Source organism: Apaloderma vittatum, unplaced genomic scaffold (assembly GCF_000703405.1).
Source record: "Apaloderma vittatum isolate BGI_N311 unplaced genomic scaffold, ASM70340v1 scaffold11113, whole genome shotgun sequence".
Taxonomy (NCBI): Eukaryota; Metazoa; Chordata; class Aves; order Trogoniformes; family Trogonidae; genus Apaloderma; species Apaloderma vittatum.
The window spans coordinates 41,293-66,755 of NW_009709806.1; the positions used below are offsets into that span (position 1 = coordinate 41,293).

At 44.3% G+C, this 25,463-nt stretch overlaps 1 protein-coding gene across 1 annotated transcript; it reads right to left on the reverse strand.

The window, feature by feature from the left end:
• Nucleotides 1-19,097: 19,097 nt before the first annotated feature.
• On the reverse strand, nt 19,098-25,154 carry RCOR1 (REST corepressor 1; the record flags this gene model as incomplete). The annotated part of the gene is made up of 5 exons (XM_009867070.1): nt 19,098-19,663; nt 22,351-22,580; nt 23,133-23,190; nt 23,905-23,982; nt 24,960-25,154. Coding segments are annotated over 5 exons (603 nt in total), but the record flags the coding sequence as incomplete, so codon positions are not given.
• Nucleotides 25,155-25,463: the final 309 nt, after the last annotated feature.

The window sequence follows — 25,463 nt, forward strand, 5'->3', positions numbered from 1 at the left end:
ATATATATTGATTTTGGATCATTGTTCTTAGAATCCAAAAATGGCATTTTTAAAGATTACAAACCAGTAACCATGTGGTCTCCTGTCTAAAAGTCTATCTGCCAGTCACAGCGTAACACCTATGGAAACATCAAACCAACCATAGCTTGAACGTTACAGGTTTAAGTGTTTCAAGGGGAACAACAAGTGTTGTGAAAACAACTCCTTTGAGCTCAAAGCAATTTGGCTCAGTCTGGGATCTTCAGCTTATCTACCTCATGGGAAGCAATGCCTACAGTCCCAGTCCAGCACACGAGTGTATAACAAGGCGTTATTATGGGTGCTGGGGGCTGATTCCACCCTTGTGATGCCTCCAACGGGATTACTAGAGGGAGCCAGACCTAAGAGAGAAACAGGAAACCAGGTTCATCCAGAAAAAGGGGAAATGGCAGCTCTGGTTGTCCAAGCTGCAGAGGGAGGCCAGCTGGGCAACAGGGAGGGGACGTCAGCCCAGGGACACTCGAGGTGCACAAGAGCACTTGGATTAGTTGACCTTAAAGGTCTTGCAACCTAAACGTTTCTGTGAGTCTAAGGCCAGCCCTGAGCACGACCAAATCCTGCTGAGTTGCTTTTTCGACGCTGCGCAAGTCATTCCTTCAGGACAGTGGGGCTGAACTGCAGTGTCCCAGAGCAACTCGGTCAGAGCAGTTTTGGCAACAGTAAGAGTTTGCAGCCAGAGACAAGCAGAAGATGCCTTCCTTCAACTGGCAGGAATATTTTTTTAATATAACTCTTACACTACAATTCATCCAAGTCATTACCCCAGTCAGGCAACTGCCCCCCACCCCAACCACCATCACCTACACGTGCTGCCGGTGTGAAGAAGCTGTTTCCTGACACCTGGACATCTCCACCCAATGCCGTGACCATAGCTCCATGACCGAGCTACCCAGCGGGAACAGGCTGGTCCCAGCGTAGGGGAGCAGCATGGCCATGGGGCTGGGCAGCTGCTGCTGGAGCCACAGTGCCTTCTGGGTCTCTGCTGCTCCTCTGCATCCAGAGCACTGCGACCTCCAGGGTTTCCCATTTAGAAAGTGGGAATTTTTAGCCCTTGGTAGTGGCACAAGAGAGGGTTGAGGAGGGAGAGGGGGATGGAGAAGAATTTGATGCTGTTCTGAGCACAGTGAAAACTAGAGAAAGAAACTAATAATTCTGCAGAGGTAGAGAAGCTGATTTACAGCTGAGTTCACTCTTAGAGTGGCAGCCACCAACATCTGCTAATGGCAGTAAAAGTCCTCCCACTTTGGCTACATATCAGCTCCTGTATAAACTCATCCCAAGGCTGACAGGCATTCTGGGTTGGCTGTTTCAGTAAGTTTTATTGCTTCAGCGCTTGCAAAGGGAACAAATTTGTCTCCCTGATGGCTAAGAGCCACACGTAACCTGCAAGCCTCACCCCTCACTGGGGGTTAAACCCCCCTGGATCCACCTTTCCATGCCCGCCCGCTGATGCTTCCTCAGGCTGCCAGCTCCCAGCCCCGCAGCCACCTTCAGCATCCTCACCAAGTCCCTGCATCCCCACAGAGGACAATGCCGTGGCAGTCGACCTACCTTTTCCCTGATGAGGGGCTCCGTGAGGACGAAGGCTCCAATGAGCCAAGCCCTGGGCAACACCACCTGGAGCTCCCAGCGTGGGACTGGCAACCTGGGGCACTTGCAGCAGGGCAGGGGAATAGCTACAACTTCTGCTAGAAGTCCTCTGCAAGGGAGCCGAGATGCTAATGGGTTTTAATTTTCAATGAATTTGCAAAAGCAGTATCCTGCAAAGCTGCAGATGATTGTTCATGCTTCCTCACCTAGTCTAACATTTATTATATTTTTCAAACAGACATTAGTATTAATTTAATCTCGATTTATTTTTTTTCTCCCTGCAGCAGGCTATAATTAAATGTCCTTTCCCTGTGACATTTGCTGAGATATAGTGAGGCCAGGGTAATTTTAAAGACTCATTCAATATAACCAGCATTTCAATTAGTGTAAATGCATGAAGTAAACATTTTAAAAAACCAACACAGTCACTTGAATTCTTACACATGGGACAGTTTTATTTTTAATTGACTGTAATTTGTTATTTTTTCAAAGGAGAGGAAGTCTGGCTGAGTGGCGGAAGTCCTAGCAAAGTATGCATGTTAAAGCATGCTGGATTTTTCATTTTCTCCTCAGAGCTCTAATATATTCTCCTTTCCACAGCTGAAGCTTCATGTTGACACTTCATTTCTATGCTGCTGCCTTTACTTGGGGAGATTTTCATACAGAAAATTTCCTACTGAGCAACGCTGTTTCACTGAACAAAGCTGCTTCTCTTTTGGTCCACCACATCAACATGCCTGAGCATGGATTGGGAAAGGCACATGTAATATTTTCAGCGGCTTACCCTTCATCTTTAAAAGCAATCCCAGGAAAATATGGCATTCTCCGTTCTATTTTTCAGGGAACATTTCTTAAAAAATAAAAAAAAGTCTCTCTAGGGGTTCACAGATCCCAGTTCCCTACTGAGAAGGAGGTCATTAAAGTAAGAGTCACATCTTGCAGTATAATAGTGCAGCATCTCACACAACAGACCCCTGACCTTGCTCGGGGTGCTGCGCACGGGGAGGCAGCGCTCTGCAGCAGCAGCAGTCATTGAGCCTTTAATAAGTTGTCTCAAATTACCATAGGAGACATTAAGGAAAGGGACATTTAATTACAGTTCTCTGTTACAGGCGAAAAAAAGCAACGATCATTTTAATCTTATCTCCCACAAGTGTGGAAAAGGAAGAGCATCTTCCTCCTGACATTTAAACCTCCTTTCTGCAGCGCTGGTGACCAAAGCTGAAGGGCAGTGGGACAGAAAAACAGCCCACAGGTGAATGCAGCCGTGGAAAAGCAACACTTGACTTTTCCAACCCAATATAAAGGCACATGCAGTACAGCACTCGGAGAGATTGTCCTACTTTGACAAAGTTCCCCCTGTTCCCGTGAGCACCCGCAGTCACACAGCTCAGAGGACAACGTGCCTGTCAGAGGGCTCCAGCGCTTCTGGGCTTGTTACAGGAGCCATGGGGAGAAATGATATGCTGAAGGTGAAGAGACAGGCTTGGGAAAAAGGTGAATCCAAGGTTTCCCTGCAGAAACCAAAGGCCTGGAGGCTGGCATTGTAAGAAGGTCGTCCCTAAAGGGATTGCTCAAAAGCAGGTGCAAGAAGGTCCTGACATGGCAGCAGCACGGAAGGAACACTGCGTGCCAGCACCTTGAATAACCCAGCCAGGCTGCAGTAAATTGGGCAGGTCTTTGGCCTTAGTTATGCGCAAGACCTGGAGAAACACGGGGACGGTTCTCGAGAAAAAAACACTATTTCTCTTTCTAATAGTACTGTTGCAACACCAAAATGAAGCATGATTACAAAGGCCAAGAGTATTTCTAAAAATAAAGGAAATACCAGTAAATGCCTACGTATGAAATACAGCATTTTATCTAACACTACCAATTGAACTAAACGCTGTGCTGCCTGCTCTGCCATTCCCAGAATAAGCATGATGTGTCTCCAATTGATTTACCCTTATTGCTCATTTTGTATTGGGGTTTGCAAATTCCTCTGCCAGCACAGAACATAATTTTTCTCTGTTGCTGATGGACAGCAGCAAGCTGACTCTGATAAATCCCACTTGGTCAGAATTGAGTATATCCATAATCATTCCTTCTAACCAGCTGCATCAAACCCTGCCGGCACTGCATTAGCAGGAGGCAATTTCAGTTGTTGAATTTATCCTTAGCCTCTTCCACAGATCCCAGAACTTTCCCATTATTTGAGATGCTGGAGATGCTTTTCTCAACTCAGGTGCAAAGCAATCCTCTGCAAGAGGAGAGGAGCTTTTAATGCCACCACCTCTAGGTGGAAAGTCACCTTTAGGAAGGTTAAACCCAGCTCCTTCTCCCACTTCAGCCAACGGCCTTTGGCTTGAGCTGGAACCCAACAGCCCCCAGGGCTGGGATAAGATTTACAAACAATTTAGCAACATGTTTATTTTTGTGCAGTCGGTTACTACACACCAGCAAGTGTCCTTAACGTGACACTAAACTCTCTTCTGGGGCTGGCATTTCCTACCCAACAAGGCCACCCAAGGACTCCTATTAATTATTCCCCAGCCACAGTCAATATTTGCTGATGGGACACCCGACGGGGGGTCTGCACTCCCTTTTCCTGCACATGGAGAACCTCACCTCTCCCTTTTTTCGTTTTTTGGGGTTTTTTTGATCAAACTTGCAACAGGTGAGTACCAGAGATAAACCAGGGAGGATGAAGAAGACAGCAAGTTAAACGCTGAAGCTGACCTGCCCAGCATGTTAATGAGGATCTCTGCTGCGCTGCCGCACTCGCCGCCGGCAAACCATTTCCCCATCTCTCCCTATGGCAGCAGAGATGGCAGGGAAGAGCACTGCAGAGAACACAAACCTGTTAGCACTGCCTCTCAGTTGAGGGCAACATCTAGAAAGCTCCTCACTGCAGGAGGGAGGCAGCATGCCGGGCCTGCGATACCCCTCTGAATCCTCGAGAAGGGATATAGGGACCAGAGCCTTCCCTGTGCCCTTCCCAGAGGAGCCTGAACCCAGCTCCCTGCCCCACCGATTGGTTTTGCATTGGTGCCCCCCAGGCCTTCCTAAGAAAACACCCTTTTATATTATTATTATTTTTTATTATTTTATTATTTCTTTTAACACCTGGTGCCTCTTGCCCAGAGTTTGCCAATTAGAGAGTTGCAGAGACTGCAGAATTACTCTCATTTTGTGTTTCATTTTTTTCAGTTAGATTAGTTCAGGGATCAGAAAATGAATGAGCTTAGCTCAAGTCCCACAAGCCTGCTTTTCCTCCAGGCAGCTAAACACACTGCACCGCTTCCTAGGCAAACATTTAATCACTTTCTGTGCCCAGCATCCTCGTGCTGGGAGATGGGCTCGTGCCAGGTTCCTCACACAGGCAACGCGGCTGCACGCCTACAGTTACTCCCCGTGCAAGTTGCGGCCGATGCACAAGGACAGACAGAGAAGAAATCTCCTTTTGTGAAGGAGAAACCTTGTCAATAGGATGAGGTCAAACAGGTTCCCCGACTTCCAAAGCATCTTCAATGCAACTATAAAACTGGAACCTACCTGATAATGTACATATCGAGTAATTTACACCAGGAAACACAGGGCAAGGGAGATTCACATCCACACGTTCCCAGTGCCAAGTAGCTGGAGGGCATTTCATTTCTGTCAACTTTGCTTTTTCATGAGAACAGCAGAAAACTCATACTACCTGGTTTATCCAAAATAAGACTAAGATGCAGCCACCTCCTCATCTACAGGTACCAGGTTGGGAAGAAGTGTCTGATAATAGTCTTTAACCTAGCAGAAGGAGATGCAATGAGATATAACAAGTAGAGGGAAAAAAAAAAAAAAAAGATGCTGGGCAAATTAAGGCAGCAAAAGTAACTCACAATTGAAGCAACTTGGTCAGGGACCTTGTGAATTCAGTGTTGCTTGAAGTCAAACCTGGGCATCTTTCCAAGAGCTACGTTACAGCTCAAGAATAAATTACAGGTGTGACAGAGCTGATGTTCTGGAAGCACAGAGATATGATAAAAGCCGTGGAAACAGCCACATCAAGCAGAAGTCATTATGAATAAATTGGTATTCCTCACCTGATAGGAACTGCTGAAGTGTGTGGGAGAGGAAAGGGGAGAAAGGGCTAATTAGGGCAAGCTCCCACAATTGCCTTCATAGATGGCGTGTCCTCTTGGGACATTACCTCCCAAAGCAAACAGCACCGCTTGGCTGAGGAAGCTGGATGAGACCTTTGAACTAAATACCAGCAGTGCTGGACTTGGAGGTAAGAGTATTGACCCTGGTGCCGAACATGGGCTCCACACACCCCATCTGCCTCCACTGCTGTCCCACAGACCTGGGCAAACGTGAACTTGCTTTGTGGGAGCCTCTGCACTGCAACTGCCCCCGGTAGAGCTGGGGAGGTTGAGCTGACATCCAACAGGTGGAAACTACCATGGTACATCAGAAGGTAGCTTCAGGTTTAAAACCGATCCCTGGAGAGATGGGAGTGTGGGACAGAAGCACTAGCAGACCTAGAAAAGTCCCTGAGGAACTGCAGAAGAGCTGCAGGTATGGCCAGCCTGGGGTCTGAACAGGGTCTCTGTGCAGAGATCATCAGGCAGGTTCTGAGATATTTTAGGGCTATTAAAGTCTGAGTGGTGGAATAATCCACACAAGAAATGGCTGTGGGCTTTTCCAGTTTTCAAAACCTACAAGAATTCATCCCTCTTGATCATTTTTTCACTAGACACGTGGGTCCTTCGTGCATCCCTGAACAGCTTGTGCGTCCCTCTCAAGTTATACTCATCTAGACTTCTCTTAGAGAAACCCCCCCAATAAATCATTTGTGTTTCATAAGTTATTCAAGCAGTTCCAGTTCTTTTGGCCTAGGTATTTGTTGGGTTGTCATCTGACAAGATTAATCGCTTTTCAGAGCCTCTGGGAACACCTTCCCCGCCCTCTCCTCCTCAGAGCTTTAGCAGCTCTGGCAAAGCACGGGCTGGAGGTGCCACCTGGCACTCCTGTGCTGAACACAGGCTGTCGAGAAACAGTTTGTGTAGAAAGACAACAAAACTTGAAGTTTCACATCAGTAAAGAACACAGCACATCTGTCACTCAGCTCTGCTAATGATTAATTCCCTTTGCCACCTCATTTCCAGGACTTCATCAGGAGCTAATTTCTAGCCCTACCACACAGCCTGGGCTGAAGCACCCACCTGTCCACACTCCCTGGCCAGAAACCATCTCCTGCAGAAATAACTCCCATCAGCTCAGGGCTCCCTGCACCCATGGCCCAGCTTACACTCAGGGCTTTCTTTCTGTCCTCCAAGGACTTGCACTGCTTCCCTCCAGCCCCTCACCATCAGTATCTTTGGATGGGCAGAGTAATCCAGATACACGCCAAGCTTCCAACATGAAATATCTTCTTATGAGGTAGAGTAGGAAAGAGCAAAGAGGAAAAGTGAGGACAGATCCATGCCCTTTCCTCCTATAAGGATCTACAGTTTCTTGCCCAGTTTCTGCTGCAGGCAATATTTAAGACAGCAGCACAAACTGCCCAGCTTCCAGCCACAAACACATGGCATCTAAAGGCTTCTGCAAGCATTAATCAAACACCTCAGGACATGCAGTTTTCGCACACTAATATACTTAAATGACATGTTGCTTTGTCTTCACAACCAAGACACCTAAACAGCTGAACAGAAATCACAAACTGAATCTCATAGGAATAATAAGTATATGAAAAACAAACCAACCCAAGCTAGAGCCACCCAGGCAAGTGGCCCTTGGGGTCTGGCCACAAAACAACTCATTTAGAATCAAAATAGTCACACGCTGAAGAAATCTGGACAGTGTTCTCCAAAGCTCCAGCTATTCTAGAAGAACAACTGCTACAAAAGCCTGTAATGAAAAATGGATCTTGTGATGTTCAGCCAGACTCATCATGGAAAACAAACCAAACTGTTCATCCATTACTCAGGAATGGCCTTAGAGGTGGGACTATGGCAGAAGTCCCAAGCCCCAACACCCCCATAGACTGCCACTACTCCCAATGTAGGTTTCAAGGTACCTTTGCTGATTTGTAGACGCCCACGCTAGTGTGTAGCTGGAGCACAGCCCAGCAATCTTGTTGATGCGTATAACATCAGGACATTCTTCTTGTGCTCTCCAACTTTCCTCTGTGCTGGTTAGGACTTTCCAGAAAAAAAACCTTCTATAAATACCATCATTGCCAAGGAACAAGCCAAGACCAAGGGCAATACCCTTCTAGCATCAGAGAACTTCAGAAAGCAAGTCTGCACTGACATCTCTCTCCAGAAGCTTCTCGCATCCAACCAAGGACCCATCCCTTGAGTCTGCTACTCAAACACACACCCACAGCCTCTGCAGTGTTCCTCCAGCAAGGCCACATGCACAACCACATGAAACAACGCAAGTCAGTCAGCCTCCTCCTCACCAGCATCAACTTTTCATTTTTTACAAGTTAAAAATAATCCTTTGCTACTAAACAACATCTACCCCAAATCCCTTGTAAAACATCCTATTTGAGTACATTGCCCAAAATGACCTTCTGAGGCCTTTGGTAGCCATGCATCACAAGCATTAGGAATTGCCTTCCTTCTTAGGTACCTAATAGGTCCTCTACAACGTTGACTAAGGGCTTTAGCTCCAAACACCCACAGGTTGGCAATCCAAGCCCTAACTGGGCATTATTCTAGGACTTACTTATCCTAAGGAAGGATTCATCCTAACATTTCCCATCTGCAGAAATCAACACTCACACTGACATTACTGCTCTCTGCCCTGAGCTCACAGGTGAGTTAACGATGACTTAGTTTTGGCAGAAATTAGCAGAAATTATAGTTTTGCTCCTCCTCTACAAGCACATTAATGACTCTCAGCAGTGCTGAGCATCCCCCCAAGTGACCAGCCGTTGTTTGAAGCATTTAGTGGGTTATGAATTTTTAAACAAAGAGGTATTCTCCTGAGTGTTTATAGGGCATTAAGTAAGCATTAAACTTTTTAGTAAAATGTAAAACCACTGAAAACCATCTCATTACTCAGCTTTCATTTATACAGCACTGTGACCCCTCCATCCCAGGAGGCTGTAGAAACAAGACTGAGTTACTAAATGAAAAAATGCACCTTTACAAGAAAAACAGAGAAGACTTCACTGCCTTTTGGCAACCTTCAAAAGCAAGAGCAGTAACAAAAATTATATAAGCCCTCTTTGCTTCATTTTACAGATTACTTTTTCTTTTCACACCACAGCAAAAGCAAAACATTACAGAAGGACAGAAAACAAGATCAGATCCAGGTTTGAAGGCGCTGCCCTCTTGCTAACACATAGTGAAATCCTTGAGATTAACCAGTTTGATCCAGGAAATTAACATCTCCAGTGGAGAAATAAAAAGCCCAGAGTTTCCTGAATTCAAGTTACCTCCTCCAAGTCCTCAAAACAGGTTCACTGACCAACACAGAAGCAATTCAGAGGTGCTAGATGCTCTCTTGGGTTGACAAAGCATCGCTGAAGTCTTACTGTTCCTCACAGCGTGCCAATACAGTCCTTCATTGGCAAGGCACATCTTTCCCTGTGAAGTTTCTGCTTGGCTCCAAAAACCAACAAGAGGCTGACAGGTAATCACTTAAAACTGCATTTGCTTTCATGTTATAAAGTTATTTACTATCCACCTGGTCCAACTCTTATTGCAGACTATGCAAAGGCACCTAACTAGGCTTGGATTAGGCTCCCTACTGTCTATTTAATGCCTATAGCGGGGGCATCCTCATATGGGGGACTTGCAGTTTAAAGCATTAGTACAAAAAAGTCTTGGAAAATCCAGCAGAAGTCAGGGAGTCCTGAGTAATTTTTATTTATAGACATGCGCATATAAAAATCAAGTTTTCTCCTCTTATTGTAAGAGGTTCTCTCTGCGCCTTGAGAGGCACGCTGGCAGAAGAGGACTTGGTGTATTTCAGGTCACGGAGGCCCCGGGCAGTGCACATTTGAGGGCAGTGAAGATGCAAGTCAGTTCATAGTTATTTATTATGGATCTTTTTTCTTGACACCGGATTCTGAACCACAAATCCTGAGCCCTGGGCAGATCCCAGTCCTTGCTGCTAACAACGCACAAAAATAAAACGAGGAGGAAGAGAAGTTATCCATCCACGCCTTGGGCTAAAGGCATTGTTTGGAACAAATTGCTCGACTAGTTTATCTTCCCTGTGTGCATAGCACAATTCTCTCAAATTATTTTTCTGCTGCTAAACTCCCACTGTGGTTCTGGGTCACTCGTTGAAAGTCAAAGCAAGAGGCTGCTTGTGATGGAGTGCAGACACAGGGTATTGTTTGCTTCCTGAGTACAGCATGGCGCTGAACCCAGGGCCTCCCATCATTAATTGCAGAATTTGGAATCTTTATACAAATACCTTTAAAGGAGAATTTGATTAAGCTTAACAGTTATTTTCTCAGAATATTTGTACCAGTGAGACTTCATTGTGCAAGAGGGAGAGAAACAGCCATGCCACAAAATGGAATTAGCTTGAAGGGGAACATCCAATTAACTGCTTTTGGGTTGGGTTTTTGGTTTTTTTTTGTTTTTTTTTTTTAATAGTTGTTTTTTGTATTTTTTTTAAAGGGAGAATATTAACAGCAAAATACACTGCAAAGCTACTTTTGGCATAAGAAAAGCTGTCCCTAAAGTTGCACTGGAAAGGCTAAAAATGATAGGAAATATACAGGAATGACATTGCTTACCTGAGCTGCCTCTTCAGGAGAGGTGGGGACATGGACCCACAAGAACAGAAACTGGGTCCAGTGAGGTTTCCTGCGGCCAAATACAGGCACGTTTCTAGAGTACTTAAAAGGTACCAAGCCACAGGGAAACTAGTTCCGTTATTTCAAGAAGCAATGAAAGTCTAGGACCTTCAGAAATACCACACTTGTTTAGAAGCTCCTGAAGTTTCAAACTGTGTCCCAGATTTCCCACTCTATGTTGTGGCAGAAAGATTTAATGCCCCTTCATAAGTAAAGAGCACAGGACATGAGCAGGGACCCTTCCCACAGGAAAGCAGGACAAGCAACTCAGTTATCAGTGGTGGAGACAAGTGAACAGGACATGCCATGCTGCGGTTTGGAGAAACTCAACATCCAGTAGCTACTTAAACAGAATCCTTCAAGACAGTATTTCCCATAGGGAACCCCATTCATCTTATGTGAGGAAAAACACATCCCCAAATCAACACAGTTGGAAGCTCTGGGGATCTGTTGGTGCTTCCATGGATGTTCTTCCCCAGCCTCCCCACACCAGCACTGAGGTCTTGCGTCTGGCACCAGCAGAATTAGGAGCTGCTGCATCCCAGTGGCAAGTGGCCCAGCTACAGTGGGCTGTGGTCCAAGGCAGGCAAAGCAACTGGGAACAAGTCAAGGCTTCTTCAAACCAGCTTCTATATCCAGAATAGCCCATGTGAAATCTACATCAGAGTGCCACAATGCAACTTTTACTTGGCCAAGGGCATCTATCTCAGTCTTCCCCTATCCCAAAGCCATTTACCCCACCCCACAGGCAGGACAGGGAACACAGCTACGGACCTGACAGCGCCAGGGAGACCTCCAGCCCCAGCTCTCATCCACAGCCAGCAGCTTCATCTTGGTGCAAGCTCAGACTGAATCCACAGCCAGCACACTCTTACACGCTCACAGAACCTCCTCCATCTTCCTTACCAGATTGCTGCTTGGCCTCTGCAATGGGCTGGCCAGCCGCAGGCAGCCCCACACCCAGAGCAGAAGAAGACTGCAGATACAATCAGAGGTAGGTGTGTCTCCCGGAGCGTTCTTCCACCAGAAACTGTGGCCCTGCCAACAGTACAAGTCCCTGTGATCCCACACAACTACTCACCTGGAAGAAGAAAACAAGTTGGCAGCAAGGGTGGACGCAACTGGTGAACCAGAACATGACCAATACCCTTCTGTACCAAGGAGCTGGAAGAATCTTCTGCTGTATGGAGTTCAGCTCAGTAACCACGGCACCTCCTTCACATACTTTCAGAGTTTAGGATTAATGGAGAGATTTGTCCCCAAACTTGGAAGAATCACCTCACTAAGTTTATGGATAGACTAAAATCCAGCCTAGTTTTCTTCCCATCGACACTGCCTTGATCTTAACCTGCTGTGTCCCATTTACAGAGAACAGGCACAACCTCCAGCCCTTCTTCCACCTGTCCCAGCAAGCCAAGCTCACTGGGTGCCTTCTTTTCATTTTCACCTGCTCAGACAGACCTGTCTTCCAGAGGATGAACCAGGATTGTACACAACACACATCCCAGAGGAGCTTTTCACAGCATTGGTATGATGGCTTCATCATTTCTGTCTAGCTGGAAGTGCAATGCCCAGCACTCCAGTGAGGGACCAAAGTCCCTGCACTCTCCCCTCGGTTAAGCTCTGGCTGCCATGGCAGTAAGTGTGGTCTATGTCCACCTTCTACATCTGAGACAGAGCCCCAGGCTCTGCATATACTCTGTAACAGGGAGAGAAATAAGCACTTTCAGGATGTAATACATTAGATCAGTTTTCACCATCTAATTTAGAATTAATTATACCCTAGAAAAGCTTATTTCTCTCTAAGGGATTCTGGACAGAGAGCTCAGGCTGCGGTATCCATATCCACTGATGAGTCCTGCACCTTGTGATTAACTAGTCAGGAAAAAGTTTCTCTGTATCAAATCCACTGCACCCATTCTTCTACTTTATTAATTCATCTACTTTTCCTTTCCATCATGATGTATTCTAAACCTTGAATACACAAGGCAGTATCAAGAAGTCTGCAGCTTCCTAGATCTTCTATTCATCTTTTTCTTTTAGAAATCAGTTCAGTTTTGTCAGTCACATAGTATCATCTTCCATTTTAGAAGCTCATTCAGGTCTTGCTAAGCCATAGTTTCATATGCGAGGTGTCATACAAACGAGATGTGTTCCCCCAAAGAGTGCAGACGGGGAAAAGCTCCTCCCAGTTCACACATGCACTTTTTATTTCCATCACCCCACACACCTTCTGTTCCAAACTACCTTAGTGAGAACTAAGTGTCCATCCAGAATCAGAAGATCTCAACCTCTCCCACACCATCATCTCCAGCTGGAAGGAAATAGAAGTCAGCATTACATGTGTCAGTTCTTATCTTACTCCCATTTTCTGATCTCCCCAGGATAAACTCCTTGGCTGATCCATGTTTTTCCCCATCTTACAAGTCTCTGCCCTTTTCTGCCTGCTAGGCCTGCAGCCTTCTTCCAGACGATTTCTCTATCTCTGATAAAAGTTCAGACCTCCTGTATGCTACTGTCCTCAAGAATTCCCTTCCTGATTCCTTCAGAAACTAGTTCCCTTAATACTTTACGGTAATTCTCTCCCTACCCCTTCTGCAGCAAAAGCAAACAACTCCTCCATCACTGCCGGCAGCCCCTTGGCCAAGTTTTGAGGGGTGTTTTTTGTTTCGGTTTTGTTGGTTTGTTTACTAAAAGCAAGGCCAGAAGTTGCATTTGCTCTTATTAGTTCAAAGACAATTTGGGGGGCTAAGTCAGAGCACGGTTTAGAGGGGAATGAGATAAGAGGTTTGGTACCCAGTTCTCTCAAACATCACAGCATCTGTCAGTCTGGAAGTTAGTTTATGAAACAAAATCCAGGCTTAGATTAAGATCTCAGCGCACAAAGAGCACTAACGCTGAACTCTTCCCTTTCAGCCGAACTCCAGCTTGTATCGCAGCCTGCAAGGCAGCTTCCAGCCGAAGGGAGCAGCACGTGGTGCTGCCGTCTTCTTCCCACTCCACAGCTTGCGGAGATGAGAAAGGCCTGAAAGACACACACTTGTGTTCTGGAAACTAAGCATTCCCCACATACACATACTCCCATTCTTAGTTAAATTCCAAAGCCTAATTAAGGTCAGACCTTGAAGTCTTAAACCGCAGTAGCTGCTAGAGTGCTGATGCCTTAAGATGTCAACACAGGAAGTTATCATATACCAGTCTGCTTGGCAGGAGACAGACTATCAGGAATACCAGATCTTTTAACTCCATTTGGCATTAATTTAGCACTGCATTCCCATTTACAAATACATACCATTACACGGTAGAAATGTAGCATCTGTATTTTAAAAGCAATAGCACTACCACTACTTTACCTTTGCTTCTGCACTCTCCAGGAGACTCCTCAGGTACATGTTTCAGCAGAGGAAGGCCCAATTTCCTCACCTGCTTATGCTCCCTGATAGAAAGGACAGGAAGGTCCTTTTTTTATTTCTTTCTCTGCTTTAGTTTGGGGTTGGGGGGGCCACAGGGACAGGAACCGGTTTGCATTGATCATTAAAGGCTGAAAAAAAAATCTTCAAAGTCAGATGACTCTGCTAAAAAAGCAGATCACTACCTTACAGTCCTGGCACCGTATTCTCCACCACCAGGAAAACTAGAAAGATGCTTTCCAGTAAGGAAACATCCTCAATTCTTAAAAATGCTGTCTGTGCTTCCAAAACCCCAAGGCCATCTCCCTTCCCCATCCTTTCTTTACGATACAAAAAGGCATGACTGATTCCTGCCCTCCACGCGCTACAGCACTGGAAACTACCACAATATCTCGCTCTATTTAGTTCTGCTGCATTTTACACACGCGAGCAAAGCAGAAAATTCTTTGCCATTCGTCCGGTGCTAACATCCAGACTCTGCGGGGTAACATCCAGAGTACTGCGGGGCCCCTGCCTTTTGAATGTAACAAGACAACACAAAACACTTTCCCCCAAAACACTATCTGTACTTCTGCATTTAGTGCTTAGTTGTAGCCAGAATCATAGAATGGCCGAGGCTGGAAGGGACCTTAGAGATCATTTAATCCAACCTCCCTGTCCGGGGCAGGGACGCCTCTCAACCAGATCAGGCAACACATGGGGACCAGCATGTGAAGACATAAAATATTACCTTCCTGCAAATCCCAAGGTTCAGCCACAGTGCAAAAATTCCTGCCCTTTTGAGCCTCATAGCAACACCCTGCTAGGCTTCAAGGGTAAGAGTTGCCTTCTATATATTTTAAACACCCTTCTTTCATTGTAAGACAAAAGATGACAAACTCATTAACTCGTACAGCCAAGTGGCGGCTTTTGCGCGGAGCAGACAGCAATTTATTCTTCAGGTCCTCACAACAGCAAAGACGCTGTCAGCCAGTCTCCATCCATACCCTAGGAGCCAGACTCCGGCTCTACCCTCTCAAGCCCACCCAGCACCCCAGTCCCACCGCTTCCCAAACCAACAGCTGTCTCCTGCCAGCGGGACCCAGAGAGCGCGGGGCTGTGCGGCCGGTGGGGAGGAACACGCCACACAATCAAAAAAGGAACGTCCACCTCCCCAGGGCCTCTGGCTCCAGCTGGTGACACCGGGCTTCGGGCTGCTCAAGCTTCTCAAGAGATGGGGCCACTGCCCGTGGAGCCCGGTGGCAGCGACTGCGCCCCAGCGACCCCCACGCGCCACCACTGACGTGATACAGGGAGGGGCAAACACCTGTCGGCTCCCTCCGACCCAAGGTACGAAAGGTAGGGGGTCAATTACATTTCAGAACCACGTGTTACACCAATAACATTTTACTACGTATTACATCAATGGCTTGAAAAAATTTTATTTGATGTCGGCAAACATTGGAAATCATAGAAAAATGAATTATGTAGAATTTCACAAAGGAATTTACCCCACTACAGTTCCTCATACAGTAAAATAATTCAAAACCAAATGTTACTTTTCAGTGGCTAAGCAATTTTATAATGCTATGAACATTCATCACAGTAAGTGTGCTGAATAATAGAAAACAGGCAAAAAAGACATTTAAAATATTACTTACAACAGCATTATAACAACATACTTTCTTTAAAATCCCAACGAGTATTTTATCACTTCAAAAGCTATACAGCATTTCCATTATATTTGCAAACTTAACCTTATACATCTTTTAAAATCTTGAAAAAACTTCTTTTAAGCAATCTATAAGCAGTTAACAAAATTGATAAAATCTACATAATGGAATACTATACACTCCAGTATAAATTTTATTTTAGGAGAATATGAATGTAAACACTCATTATTATACAACATGCATAGACTATACTGACCTTCCATCTTCTGAACTGTAACTTTCACTGCAATTGTGCTTTACTATCAACAGGAAAAGCTGCATTAATCCAGGGAGTGGCAGAAAGTATTTGCTTTAGGGGCATTGCACAAGATCACTAGATTTTTGACTCGCTGAAGACAAGCTGTAGATAACAAAAATAATTTTTCCTTTTTTTTTCTTTTCTTTTTTTTTTTTGTAAAGAGTAAATATCAGGCCACTCATTGCTGAATGGGCTATGTATAATTTTATACAGATTTGAAAAAACACATCAGAAAAATCTCCTACAATATTTTTGCGCTTCATTGACTTAGAGATTTATGTTCACAAATTCAGTGATCAAGTTAGTGTAATGCACTGTTTGGCTCATATTTGGTGTGCAAGAATACCAACAGCATATTAACGATTTAGAGAATAAAACCTGAAATTTAAAGTGACAATGAGCATATTTTAATACATAATGTTTCAGATGTATTTGTACAGGAAAGCAAAATGTTTGTCAGGACATTGCTTTAAGAGAGTAAGAGTTTAACTCTTATATTGACTATTAAAAAAGTATTCTAGTGGATATTTATGGGGTCTTCCTGGTTGCAAACTTGTAAAAATATATTAAGAATTCGCTATCCCCATTGGTATTAAATATATCAAGACACAACCACTGTGGTTGCACTACCAGTTATGGCTACTATGGTCTTAAGCATCTGATTGTACATTGTTGCTATATTGTTAAGCACAACTGAGGCATGTATATTTTTTCCCTTGGTTTTACAAAAATTGATCACTGTTTCAAACCAGTTAACATGAATATTCAAGTAACAAGGTTGTTTTAATGGATAAGCAAAAAAAAGAAGTTACCTAGCACTTTACACAACTACATAAAAATTAAATAGAACAAATGAAATTTTTTTATGCATATGCAATACACTTTTATATCTTTAAGATTTCTAAAACTAAAACTTAAACTATCATTTTCTTTAACGATACCATATTTTGCACAATAACTTATAGTTAGGAGAAATAATTTCCCATTTTCCACAAAATATATATAATTATGACATTCACATTGATAGTTTAAGAAACAAAATTTAAGTGAATATTCTATCTTATGCAGTTATCTTTGTGGACCCTTCTAATGAGAATGCAACCAGTTCATGTATCTAATGCTTGACCCATTTAAAAAAAGAAAACAAGGGTCTTCACCTAAACAAGACCAAACCATTTAAACTTTAAGAGGCTAAAATGATTTTATTGCATTTAAAAACATAGTTAAAGAGAATGTAAAAAACTAAACGTTTAAAATACAGTGCTATTATATTGTATGTATCAACTACAGTAAGATAGCAGACAACTGAAAAGTAATTAAACAACTTTTTTCTTCCTAATATCACGAATTATACATGTTTCCCCCTACCCCTTGGGGATGAAGCCAAAACACAACTTTTCTGTTCGTAAGATGGACAGATTTGAGGGCAAAAAGTGATGGAGAGTCCTCACAGGTAACCTAACTCGCCAGGAGAAGCCTCTCCCGATGAGTTTCGCCAGCTGGGATGCAAGCTCCCGCAGTCCTCCCACACTGGTGAGGACCCGTCTCCCCGCAGTGCTGCCAGCAGGAGGTTTAACACTCGAGTATTTCTGAAGAGCGGCATTGCTTTACACCACACCTGTCAGTTGAATTCACAGTGCTATTTGCCCGGTCTTTAATCCTAATTCACATTGGCTAACAACTAGTGTCCTTTCCCCCAAAAGACTCCCAACTCCAACGGGCACAGGCCTGAAGGAACATCTGGCAGGGCCACCACCAGAGCTGCCAGCTCTCACCAACAGCTGCAGAGATGCCACCACAACCTGGGATTGTGGGTTTCCGATAGGACGATAGGGAATGGCTCCCACTCATCCTCCCATCACCTCAAAGATCTCTCTGAAACTACCAGAATGAAATTGCTCAGAAATAGCTGAAACAGGCCCTTTTCGGGCTCCCCGCTCTAGTTTGCCCTGAGTAATGCCTATTTGCTCCTTCGCCTGCACTGGTGTTGCTCAATTTCCGATGTCGAATTCCTTTCCTCACACACAGTCCAACGAGGAGACCACCTCAGAGGTACGCAAGGCAACCTCCCCCTGCCTCTCCTTGGGCTATGTCTGCCCTGCAGGAGGTGCAGCCCCAGCTGGCTCTGGCAGCTGGCTGCCATTAGCCTTCCTCCTTTAGGTACAGCGAACAGAGCCGTCACGGTCTGCAACAGGGCACAGCCCCGCAGCTCAAACATCAGCACCAAGGTCGGGGCTAGACCCCAAGCTGCAGCACCACAGCTGCAGGCCAGGACATGGACCAGCTCGTTTCGGCTTGTGTTAAGAGGCCGGTGCCGTTCATTGCTCTGTTGCCATCTTGGCCCGAACCCTCTGTAGAGGAAGAGGGCCAAAGAAGGTCCTTTTTTCCACCTGCAAAGACACCTGGGTGGCTTCTTCTAACGACATTAAATCAACCATTTTAAAATGCTTTGTGACTAGTGTTATTTTGCAGCTTTCCACTGGACAAGAAGTAATACTGCTGTTTCTAGCTTCTGCGAACACTGTCTGCTCAGCAGTCAGGAACGACCTTGTTCAAGGTGGAAAGTCCTTGTACAGGCCTTCCAAGAACAGCTCCAGTTCAAGCCAGCTAGACAAGCCACAGCACAGGTCATCTGAGCAGAGGGCCAGGGATTTGAAAGCTGCATGCACCAAGTATTTGGAAAAGCACCTCTTAGATTTTAAATTGCATATTTTGGTTCAGAACATGAAAGCGATGTGTGCTTCAGAAGGGTTAAAATGGCCAATGAAATTAACCCGGTTCTTCTCCATCAAACTTCCGAGACCAAGAACTACTTGAAGGTTGAATTCTGTCCTCCAACCCTTGCCCAGACTTCCAGTGGGAGAAGTGGTTTGATGTCTTTGGCAAACAGCGCTCTGAAGAGGAATGAGACACTGGGACAGAAAGTGACCTATGGTAGCCAAATGTAAAAAGGCACATATTCCAAAAGGAGAGGCACCAGAGAAAGTTGTTTTGACTTAATCCCACAGAGGATCAGGAAAAAAGAAAGTTGTGTAGCACTCATTTAACAAGTTACAATGCAAATGCTGAATGCCAGGGGTTAAATAGCGTATTGAACGGTTTCAGGTTACGTATTCCCTTTCACACTAAATAAAAGCCATTAAAATATACAGGAATAAAATGCTTAATTAGGGAGCTTTCTATGAAGCAAGAACACACAAATACAGTGGAAAGAATTGCACAAACCAGAAAAGTGATGAGTTACGCCTCCCGCCTTGGACTGACCAAACCTTAGAAATAACATTTCCTATTACTTTGCATTATTCAAGATTGCTTGTTAACATGCCCTGTCATTTCATAACAAACCTGACACCACTGGCATGTGCAGAGGCCTCTCCTTTATAGAAAGCTCACTAATAATAGTGTCATTGTAAGAATACACAGGAAGCAGAGACCACAAGGCCATGCAGCGATACATACTTATACCCTACGGACCAAGTCTTATAAGAACTCCTAATGTGTAGAGTCACTGTGGGGCTGCTAAGGAGCTCCTTGTTTTGCAGGTTGGTCAAAATTTACAGACAGGTGTTACTGGTTCTAGAAATCCCAATGCTTAAGCAGGACGTTGATGAAATGGAAAGCTGAGCTACCTGGGTGCTTTTGAAAGAAAGTGGAGGCAGTATGGAGGAATGAGGGGAGATTAAGGCAGATGTAGCACAGGACTGGAAGCGTTTGCCTTTTTTTGGTAATAGCTGCTTGTCCACAGATATGATGCAGATGGCTGTCTGAGGTTTGCTAATACCTGATATCTTGGATAACACAGTAGTCAACACAAATTGTTCTAGGCTACAGCACCTTCTCACGAAGCAGATGCATATCTGACATCAAGAACAGAAGTAGCCTGGAGGGAAGGGGGAGGGGGAAGAAAAAGGAGATGTTTAGTTTAGAAATGAATTCACACAGGCTTTCTTGCATCTCCAAACTTCACCCCAGGTCCACAGCATTGAAAGCGACGACAAGATGGACAACCCTGGCACATGAGAAGAATCGCAGCAGCTTCCCCTATTCTGAGCCACACTGGGATTTGTTGGGAGTGTAGATATACAAGAATTAAGACTGGAGTTGAGGCTGCTTTATAACCAGTTAAGACTGGAGTTAAGGCTACTTTATAATCAATTAAGACTGGAGTCGAGGCTGCTTAATCATCAACAGTCTCAACTCCCCCTTCAAAAAGAGACGAAAAAGAAAAAACAGAAAAAATTTTTTAAAAAGGGGGAACTGTGGCTACTTGCTATGAAAACGCACTGAAGGGGAAAGCCCAGAGCAGTCAGAGGACTGACAAAGCTTTTACTGGGCTGACAGCCAGGTAGACAAGGCATGCCATGGGAGAAAGCACCCAACAGACTTCAGTGTTCGGCCAGCAAAGTCTTCTCCCAGCTACTGCTGACTGAGTCCACCTGACTTGACCAGCTGCCTGTGCAAGCACTCCCAAGAGCAACAACCAGCTGCATGGTGCTGTTGTGCAGCTCAGGAGAGACCAGGAACTCCCCTCCTAGCCCACATATGTCACTTCTGTGATAATCTAAATGCCATTTCACTTTGCCCCCAGAACTGCTCAGACAGGCACGCCATCGCCACCATGCTTGTGTTACCTCTGAAGCCAGAGTGCCACATTTACAGCCAGCCTCCACAGGCAACATCTGATGGGCTCGGAGAGCACCATGGCCTTTAGATGTCCGCTCTGTGAGACCTCTGTGTCCCTTTCTTGTGCATTTTGATAAAAAGCTGCAGGCTTGGTAGTTAAAAATCCCACCATGCTGCCAGCACCTTCCTCCTCCTCCCAGCCGTGACACATCAGTTCTTGCCATCCAGAACTGGCTTCATCAAGACCCACAAGCCACGTGGTGCTGGTGGAAGGCTGACACGGTGGGTCACGGCTGGTGGCTCACTGCCACCCTGCCCGCACCAGCCTGGTGCAGGCAGGCTCTGTCCTCATCCCTTGCGGTACTGCAGAACACAGTGAACCACCTGACTCTCACAATAGCTGCCTTTTTTCTAGGCTTTGGAGCTATTCCCTCCAGCCTATTGTTTTGGTCCCCTTTTCAGCACACGGCCCTTGCTCAGCTCCAGCTGAGGCGCTTTCCATCACTAGTTTAGGAATCATCACTGCTGCTCTGCCAGCCAACTCACCAGACTTTGCTGTCATGCCTCCACACTCCCTCCTCTTCCTCCAACTTGTCTAAGATCCTCCTTGCTCCAGTAGCCACACACTTGGCCATACTCCAGTTCTCACTGCAACCTAACACATTTTCTTCCTATCTCAAGTGAGACTCTGGTTTTTTTGGCTTTCAGGAGCAGGGCTGCATTTGAAGGAAGAATCTCAAAGGGCTCAGAGAAGAAAAGCTCTGCACCACAAACACAGACAATTTGACTGGTCGCAGGAAAAGGCAGTGACACAAGGCCACCCGTCTTTCAGATGGGTGGCTACATGGCAGTACCATTGCTTCTTTGCCCCAGAACTCAGTTCTGGAAGAACAGGACAATTTCAGTCACATCCTTCTGAGAAGACAAGTTTTCTGAGTTTGGTTTTGCTCATCTGTCATACCTTTGGACCTAGTGCCCAGATACAAGCATCTTTGACTAACACATTATCAGGATTTGTGAAGTAATTAAGTTCTTTCTGAATGCCTGAACAGCAATGCGCAAGTGAGCCAACCATAATCAGGGCAACAAAAATATACAATACACTGAAAAGTCTTTACTCTATGTGAAACCAAAATTTGCCTTATGTTGTGGACTGTGCTTGCCTTTAGAAGATAGGACTTTTATGCCAAGCTTATCAAAATTAGGCCAAAGGGAGTCCTAGATCAGATATTTTTAACATGCAAACTTCTAGCATGGTTTTCTTTTGCAAGACTGTTTTAATATTACATTTTTGTAACTTTCATATTTAAACACTCACAGTCTCTTAGTTAACTTTAAACACACACTGTCTTGTCTTTGGAGGAGTGTTATCTCCGTGAAGCTCCATCAAGGAGAGGCTGTTTCTAGAACTTTTGTCTTCACAGAAACTACTGTAAAATCAGGGAAACTTTGTCTCTAGGCAATTCCAGAGTGAACAGTTTCACACACTCGCCTTATTTATAGCTTCCTTCCCTTCCCCTGAAGGAAACCACTCCATCGTCAAAAACGTAAGCGCGAGCTTTGCCTCAGACGACTGTACAGTCCCAAAGCCAAACCTAGAACAGCTTGGAGAACTGAGTGCAGGGAAAATATCCAAGTGAGATAAAGACGTATGGAGTTTCGGCAGCAATAGGCATTAAAATGTCCATGTGCTGATGAGGTACAGATACTGCCAGAGGGCTGCAAATTAAGTGTTCTCTGTCACATATGTCTGGAATTCCCAGTTCCCAAAATCAGTACTGGAATCTGTATATCCAGAGGAAGTGATAACACGCTCAGATTGAAGATTGTCAAAAATGGCTTCTGCAAAGAGTGTATGTGTGTGCATATATACCCACACACGTACACATGCATCTGAACTCAGCTCAGATTGGGAATTTTATGTGACTTTTAAATAGGATTTACCTCATCTTCCTCTTCGGACATTTTAGTGGAATTATCTGGGGATTTTACAGGCTTCTGGCTATTGGTTCCATTTGTCTCCTCTTTGCCATGCTCTGCCTCCCACTCCTGTAGAACTTCATCTATGTTGAAACGACGTCGATAATTTACAAAAAAGTTTTTCACTTGCACCACAGATTTGTTTCCAATCACATCAGAGATTGCCTGAAAGTCTCGACCGTATTTCCTGATTGCTAAAAGCAACAAAAAGAAAAACAAAAGCTATGAGTTATTTTCCACAAAGACTACAATTCAGGCTCAAGTCACAGCACAAGGAGCCAAAGCTGAACTTCCGTCAAGGTTTTAAGCCCTTCTCAGATTAATCCAGGGGTGAAAAAAAAGGGAAAAAAAGAAGTAATCTAAATTAGGCAAGAGACATAGTTAAGACCAGCCCTGCAGAAGAGAAGAAAATAGAGGTGTAGCACGAGAGATGGGCAAATCTAGAACATGTGTGTAAATCTGCCTGTACTACTTGAGACATTACAGAGGCAAAGATCACAAAAGTGACTCCAGTACAGTTTCACTTTCTGAAAGCTTGGGCAAACAGATATTTGCAAGCATTTATCTGGTGCAATTCATATTGCTCAGGGAGGGGGTAATATAATTTCCTTGTTCAATTCCATTCTTTGTGCATTAATACACAGCAATGTCAAAATTCTTCATTAGCCACTGAAGGGAAACACAGCTCTGAAATGCAGAAGAGTTTTATCACCAACTGAAGTACAGATAGGCTTGTGGTGCCATACCTTGCACAGCAAGAAGCTGCTCATCCGTGGTCCAACGTGCATTAAATTTTTGAACGACCTAGACACCAAAAAGAAAAAATTAAGTAAGTTCATTCACATAAGCAACAACTTTCACTTTTATCTGAGCTCATAAAAACCTCACAAAAACCTCACAAAAACACACCAAGGATGATACTGCTAGTCAAACTATATCATTCCTTTTTAGTAGCAACAATATATCCATCATAAAGAACAGCAGACGGCACTCGTTCAGTTAACTGCGACATACATTGTACCTGTCAGTCATGGTAACACAACACGCTAGGGAATGGTCTGAGCTGATAACCAAGGGCCATGCTCTTCCAAAGCACCTACTTGTTTTTATCACAGACACGCTCCGTAACCTTGGTCAAAATATTTCCAGCATGAGGTGCCAGAGTTGGAAGGAAAATAGCAAAATATCAAGAGAAACACGGGCCATTAACATCCTCTCCTACGTTTCTCAGTGTTTAGAGCAAAGCAACCACCCCTCCTGCAAGGGCATATGGATACAACACTGCCAAAATATGGTATGTCTCGGATACTTGAACTTCCCTTAGAAACCACTTTCATATGTTAAACACGGCTCTTCCTTCTCGTCTCACTTTCCACTACACAACAATAGTGAATGGACTTCACACCGACAATTAATGGGACATAGCTCCTAGTTTACTGGCAACATGAATAGCTCTGGTATATAAACTCAGATTAGCATTTAGCTCTACAATAAACAAAGCTCAGAAAATGATCTTACCTCTGGAAGTCTGTATTGTTCTATACCACCTTCAAGTTTTTCTTTGAGCGCACTGTTTGTCTGTTTGATATTTTGAATCTGAAAAAAGAATAAAAATAAATTCTTTGGAAAAGCGTTCTTCGAGCAGCCCCAGCAGGAACCCCACAAGCTCAGCATTCCAGTTTTTCTCACAACCTCCCTTTTCCAAAAAGAAAGTTTTGTTATATTGGAATAAACAAATGCAGGAGCAAGGGCACATTAGAAGATTCCATTTAATGTATTTGATCCTGTCTGCAAGTTATCTGGAGCAAGAACTCCCCGAACTTCCAGGTCTGCATACAGCCCAACATAAGAAGAAAGGCCCTGTTCACAGCAAGTAATGAATAAAAGACTGCTAGAGAGCTCTGCTTCTCCCAGAGTGCCAAGAAAAAGGCTTTAGGCCAAAATATCAATTCCATTAAGTTCAATAAAGAGCTTGAGCCAGATATCTGCTTTAAAAGCAGTGAAAATGTTCAGATCTGGGAAACAAACTCATTTAAGTAAACCTGTCTTTACTAACAGATATTTGAAAAACATTTGTTGAAAAGGTATATCCATCAGGGAAGCAAAAGTTATGTACGAAAGTTTGCATGATGCCTAAGAACGAATTAAAAAAAAAAAACCCACAACGTTATCCACCTGTTCCAAAAAGTACTATAGGAAAAGGCAAAGGATTGCTGCAGACAGAAATCAGATATTGCTGAAACCAATATCATCTGAAGAAAGTTCATAGTTAAAATATAAGGAACTCTGAACTGTAAGAAACATTAAACACCAACAAATGATCCTTCAGCTTAGTGCTATGGACCTTTCCTGCTTCAGTTTAGGTATAAGTAGGTTTGCCCGTAGAACTAAAACAGAGAGATGTAAGACACAGGGCTATATTAGTTTATAGCACAAGGCTAGCAGCTTGTCAATTAAGCCACATAGTGAGACGCATCATCACTGTCAAGCTACAAATTCCTGCAAACTTGACAGACCACGACGGGCATTAACAGCAAAAACCAGCAGTTACTCTTGAACCATCCCATCCATACCTGTCGTTTGATTGAGACTAATTCCATGTCCAGTTGTCTGAGTACAGTGGTAGCAGCTGTCGCATTGGCAGAAACAGCCTCCACATCTTCTTGGGAAAGGAACATTCCTTTAGGAGGTTTCCTCTTCGCTCTGTTCTTGGCCTGCGTACTGTGCTTCTCCTTCTTCACCTGAGGAACGGTTTCAGCAGGCGGCACCTGGCAAACAACAGTCAGTTTACAAAACTAGATGATCTTTAAAGGTCCCTTCTGACCCAAACAACTCTGTGATTCTATGACTTTTAGCCATCCTCAAAGGTTGGAGAAAGGAAAAGGTAGCTTACATAAAGACCTTTATTTATTTATTTATTTTGCTTTAAATGACATGTCACACAAACACTGTCTTACACAAATCTTTATTCTAGGCATCTTTCAATGTTTACAGAGATATTGTTTGTCTTCTCTGCTCATTCGCATTTTGGGAGACAGATGCCCGATTTTCCAGCAGTTAAATATTCTGGTTATTTT